Below are 5,179 nucleotides of genomic sequence, written 5' to 3' on the forward strand. Positions count from 1 at the left end.
GAACGCACCGTACTGTAGGATTTAGTGAATAATTACACACTCATCACTCTTTCATGTGAATGGTGTTGTCTCGCCACAATAGCCTGTAAACTCCCTGAGATGGAAACAGTATCTGATACTTCCCAGCCCTCTTTCAGTGGAGTGAACACATTGCATTTATTCCATTTCAAGCATCTGTAAAGAGATTCAACATAGGCAACAGAGGATGGTGTGAAGAATTTGTAGCTTTAATAACAGATTAGTTAGGGGGTAGGGATGATACTTCTGTCCTACCTGTGCCGTTCTTCCAAAGCAGAGACTCCCTTCACCTAAGAGCTAGACAACGCCCGCTTCATTTTTGAACCAAGAAAGCAGAACATACCTTACACACACATATTCATCAAATAGACTTCTTTCCCTAATTATTTCTTCTTCCTTTGAGTTTCTTATGGCTAATGATCATGTCTTCTGCTTCCAGCTCTTGCCTCTTAAAAATCTCAACCCTTAAATCTTTACTGATTGTTAAAACCTTCGTGACCTCTAAGCTTATAGGCTGAAATCTGCAGTGAATGGATTAGAACAATTTGTTTACTGTAAATGGGGCCGGAAAATTTGGTGAAGAGGTCTGGAATGCAGAAACCTTGCACAGAATCCTTATTCTGTGATCATTTCAACCCTGGACTACAGCCTCATCTGACTCTGGATAATGTCATTGTTTCATGTGTCTTCTGGGCCCTGCTTCCTTTAATGATTCTTTACATTCTTCTATGCCAATCTCTATCCCCAAATCATTTCCAAACTAGTAATAGGACTGATGGCTTCCTTACTGAATGCAAAGCCACAGAACAAAGAGCCCAGAAAGGAGTGGGGCTAGGAGGGTTGCTGAGGAAAGAGAAACCCCAGCATCTGAGGGGAAGAGATGCAGCTTCTCTAAGTCTGGCAGGAAGGCTCGGGCATCCTCCAGTGCTGCCTGAGCTGCTACAGTAAAGTTGGGATCACCAGAAATTAAAACATCAAAGACACAGGAATGGAAGTAAGCATCTTCCACTGGAAGCCCTTCCTTGCACAGCCGTCTGGCAGTATCAATGGTTATAGCTCCCCGACGACTGCGCTCTGATCGAGAGAGTCGCTGACTTGGAGGGCACCCCCCAACACAGAGCTGCAGGTCCTGTTCAGCTGAGAAGGCCATGGCCACATCCTCCGCTACCTTGATGGAGAAGGAGAGCTGCCCAGCTGTCTGCCGAATGATTATAGTTGTGCCAATGTAGGCAGCTTGGATCTCCACATGGTTCCCAGGGTTAGCAGTTTGAATCGACAAACTGGATCCCCCAGGTCGGTCACCTCCATTGATAGAACCATCTTCAAAGGCTGCAGGAAGATTATCCACCTCAGCCTGATAGACCTTCTGATCAATGCATTCCTGCATGTTCTTAAATATGATGGTGAGCTGTGAGGGCAAGAGGGAAAACAGTTCATTTTGGGTTCAGTGCATCTTCCCCCCAGTCTCATACATAGTTAGGGATCTGATCCAAGTAGAGATGCAGGACTATTATGGCCCTCAATCCTTGATCGCTTTTCCTATTTACGTTCCAGTATCACCTCATCCCTACTTAACCCCTCTCTCTACTTAATCTTGGCAACTTCCTAGGAGAGGGAAAAGTTTCCCTTCTGAAACTCCTCAGGTCTGCTCTCTTCAATGTTTTCTGCATTTGAGTGAAATTCCCATCAAGGGGAAGTGGTTTACAGCTCCAAGTGTTTGGTAGAAGGGAGTAATTCAAGATGGGGGAGAGGTTGAGGAAGAAAAGGGAATTAGGGAGCAGTGCTGTTGACTAGTGGAGATGGGGGGAATGGTGCCCGTGGAAGAATCTGATGAGGTAGATCGGAAGGAAGATTGAGTGCCTGACCTTCCGGGTGGCGGTAGCGTTGGCCCCCAACGCCATGGGGGAGCTGGTGGCTTGGACAAAGAGGAAGTCATTATCCAGTAGAGGCCAAGCTCCTTGGACACGGCATGTGTGAAAATGGTGGTGGAAGCTGCGCACATGGGGGTCCCCGAAGGAAGCGCAATGCAAGAACCCCGGGGGACGACCATGCAGCCGGGAAAACCGGCCTTCATAGTCACAAGGGTCCGGGGCAGGGAGGCCGGAGCCGGCGCCTGAAAGGGCGGGGCCCCGGGGCGGGGGAGGGGCTGTAGGGCCCTGGCGCGAGCAGTTGTGCTGGATCATCAGGTCTTCGATGCCATGTACCGCCGAATGGAAGGCGAGGTCCCCACGGCAGGTGCGGGCGGTGCGCCGAGTGCAGAGCGCATAGGAGCGGAGGGCTCGACAGAGGCCGCCAGAGCCCACCCCTCCACCCCGGCCTCCTCCTCCTCCTCGAAGTGCTCCTGATGAACCGCCACCTCTAAGGCTCAGAGTGGACGATACATACTCAGCATTGCAGCGGAGGATCTTGCATTGAGAATGAGCTAAAGACAGAAGGGAGAGGATTGTGAGACGGTCCTCAGACCTCTGCTCTATCGGAGTGTAGTTTGCTCATAACTCTTCCAAATCTCATCAGGGGATTCCAGTCTTCCTAAAACCTAACTAAGGGCTTTCCCCAGCCCCCAACCCCCTTGTCCCTACTTCTCTCGGCTGTCTTACTAAAAATGTGTAAGCCCGCCACATCTCTTCTGCCTGTCGATCAAGGGCTTCCCCAGTGGCCTTCCCCAAACTGAACGGGCAATAAAATATTCCTATTTGAGAGCAGGGCGAGTGACCGCGACTCTCAGCGCACATCTCTCCTCACTCATTCAGGCTCACATGCCCACCCTTACATAGCAGCCTACCCTCTAGATTTCCCCAAACCCTTCCCTGGCCCTTCCTTACCATGTCCACAGAGGAGCAGCAGGAGAGTGAGAGTGCTTAGAGTTGGGGGACTGCCATGGGAGGACCTGGGACTAGGGGACTGGCCTGGCTCCCCCATACCTATCCAGCCAGGTTCCCCAGGCGCCGGTTCTTCCCAGCTGATGACCCTCCTACCTAGTGAATTTTGACCGGAAGCCCTGTAAGTGACTGAAAAAAGAAATTTGGCTGGACATGGAGAGAGAGAGAAGAGTTGAAGACTGGTCAGGATAATGTGAAGCGAATCTGGGGAGATCAAGAAAAGGATGAGCAGATTGGAATTTGGGGAGATTGGGGCTCCTCAAACTATAAGTGTGGCAGTGAAGCCTCTTTGCCCTGTTCCTGTGGCCACTTTTAGGGCCCTTGTGCAATACCCCTAGGTGGGGGTGGAGGGAAGGTTGAATGAACTCAAGGGACCAGAGTCCACTGTATTGCTCCATCCTGAGCTACCAAACAGCAGATATGTCAAAGATGGAGGAATCATGGGGATAGATCAGATACCAGTAGTCCTAGTGGGTACCCTAATAAAATTAGGACCTGAAAATATTTCAGAAACATACTTCTTACTTGTTCCTCTCCATTAGCAGGAGATGCCTTCTAGGAGTCATACATTTCTTTGCCTTCTTTGTGTCAGAAGAACACAAGAAGGAGTAAGGGTGGCATACCCATCCCCTCTAGAACATCAGTATTCAAACGAAAAGGGAACCGATCTCTTTTCATCAGCTCTAACGAGCTGCAATTTTAATCTCGCTCTCTCATGGAATAATGGGATGCAAACCAAACATGCAAATCAATATTTGTTTTTTCTAAGTCAACAGTTCTTGTATTTTCCCAAATTTCACTGAAGAACCACTCTTGCCATTAATCTCTCCTTTTCAAATTCTGAAGTTCTCAAGTTTTTTTTATGAGGACAGGAGTTGGGGAGGGGCTAAATCCCTCCTGACTAACTCCCCTGTCTTATGGGTAAGGATATGATTGGGGAAGAGTCCTGCAAGAGGGAGAATAGAATAGAGGGACTAGAGTTGTGGGGAGAAATAATTTAAAGAGCAGCCCCCACCCTTGGAATCTCAATGTGAAGGGCATTGCTAAGTGGGGGCAGGATAGGAGGGTGTCAGTGAGGTCTGAGAGGTCATATTTGGCCTTGGTAAGACAACTACGGAATAGAGGATGTAGGGAACTCTTTGTAAAACTTCATCAGAAGTCTTGAGGTAATAAGGTAAAGAGAGGGCTAAGACTGCCGGAGGAGAGACAGAGAATTAAACTTCAAATAACTAGAGGCCAGAGGCCAGAAAGAAGACAGAAAGAGAAATGGAGATTGGGGCACCTTGGTAGGGAGAGATCCCAGCATTTGGACGAGAGACATCCTAGTAGGTGTTTGTAATTTTATAAAAGTCTAACTTCAATATAAAAGCTTATAAAGGAATTGCAATTTCATTTTGACTTACTGTTTCCAGAGGTCAAACATTACTCTGCTATCCAATTCTCCAGCCATGATTCCCTACTCTGTGGGTCAGCTCCAGCCAGGGGGTCCTCTGTCTCTTTCTCCATGTCTCCCCCAGGTCCCCAGGCCGGCTGCTGTCTCACTGAGGTCAGGGAGCCAGAGAAGGTTTGGTGTAGGGGGAAGGGGGAGTATATGGCTGGCCAGAGTACTGGACAGCTGAGCAGGGAGGGAGGTGGCTACTGAGTTGACGGTTTTAAAAATAGCTGAGTCCAAAATTCCAGGAACGTTGGTGGGGGTAGGGTGTGGGAGTTGGGGGAGTGGGGAGGGTTGGAGGATTAGAAAGAATATGGAGTATTGGGTGCCAAGTCAGGGAGGGAGGAGAGAAATATGACAGACAAGTCGAATATCCAATTCCAGCTTGTGTGACTCTGTGGTCACTGCCTACTCCAGGCAGCCCTCCAGCATTTTTAGTAACGGTGAGCTCCTGGCCTTTAAAAATTACAGTGGGCAATTGGGCAGTTGGATACCTTTCATTTACCGTCTTCATCCCTGCTATGCTGAATATTACATTTAGGTTCTACAGATAGTATCTAGGAGGTAGCTGACTTTAAATAAGATCCATATCAGAAGTAGTTCACAGCCCCTCCCCTATCTTTGCAGAGTATTTCAGAAGGACGAAAAAAGCCAGCTGTCCAGAGAAGAAATCTGAGCTGTGAGTTGCTTAGGACGAGGGTTTGTTCAGTCTATCCAGCTCAGATCCTTGCAGCTGTCTATCCTCCTACCTACTCCATTTTCATTACTTTAGTTTGTACAGCAATTCCTCTTCCTCTCCCTCATCAATACACAAAAAATAAAGGCTCCTGAGTTGCTTGGAGAGAAGGTT

General features: G+C 48.4%; 1 protein-coding gene across 5 annotated transcripts; it reads right to left on the reverse strand.

Annotated features, from left to right (window-relative positions):
- Positions 1-204: 204 nt before the first annotated feature.
- On the reverse strand, positions 205-4,644 carry HFE2 (hemochromatosis type 2 (juvenile)). Of its 5 annotated transcripts, none has more exons than XM_011951307.1 (4): positions 4,301-4,567; positions 2,841-3,026; positions 1,884-2,440; positions 205-1,426 (listed from the first exon to the last, which is right to left on the reverse strand). In XM_011951307.1, the coding sequence occupies exons 2-4, from the start codon at positions 2,935-2,937 to the stop codon at positions 803-805; spliced, it is 1,278 nt and encodes a 425-aa protein (XP_011806697.1). In that variant the 5' UTR covers positions 2,938-3,026; positions 4,301-4,567; the 3' UTR covers positions 205-802. The 5 variants fall into 5 exon arrangements, with proteins under 5 accessions (XP_011806697.1, XP_011806698.1, XP_011806699.1 ...); XM_011951311.1 differs by having other exon boundaries at positions 207-1,426; positions 2,404-2,440; positions 4,301-4,461; XM_011951308.1 differs by lacking the exon at positions 2,841-3,026 and having other exon boundaries at positions 4,301-4,644.
- Between the last annotated feature and the right edge of the window lie 535 nt (positions 4,645-5,179).

Source organism: Colobus angolensis, unplaced genomic scaffold, assembly GCF_000951035.1.
Source record: "Colobus angolensis palliatus isolate OR3802 unplaced genomic scaffold, Cang.pa_1.0 Scaffold317, whole genome shotgun sequence".
NCBI lineage: Eukaryota > Metazoa > Chordata > Mammalia > Primates > Cercopithecidae > Colobus > Colobus angolensis.

What these genes read in the sequence shown, in the direction of transcription:
- HFE2 (XM_011951307.1), bottom strand. Translation starts at nt 2,937, where the DNA reads ATGGGGGAGCCAGGCCAGTCCCCTAGTCCCAGGTCCTCCCATGGCAGT. An exon ending in GCTGCTCCTCTGTGGACATG is followed by an intron (nt 2,441 to 2,840) that starts GTAAGGAAGGGC and finishes TTCTGTCTTTAG; the next exon opens with CTCATTCTCAATGCAAGATC. An exon ending in ACGCTACCGCCACCCGGAAG is followed by an intron (nt 1,427 to 1,883) that starts GTCAGGCACTCA and finishes TTGCCCTCACAG; the next exon opens with CTCACCATCATATTTAAGAA.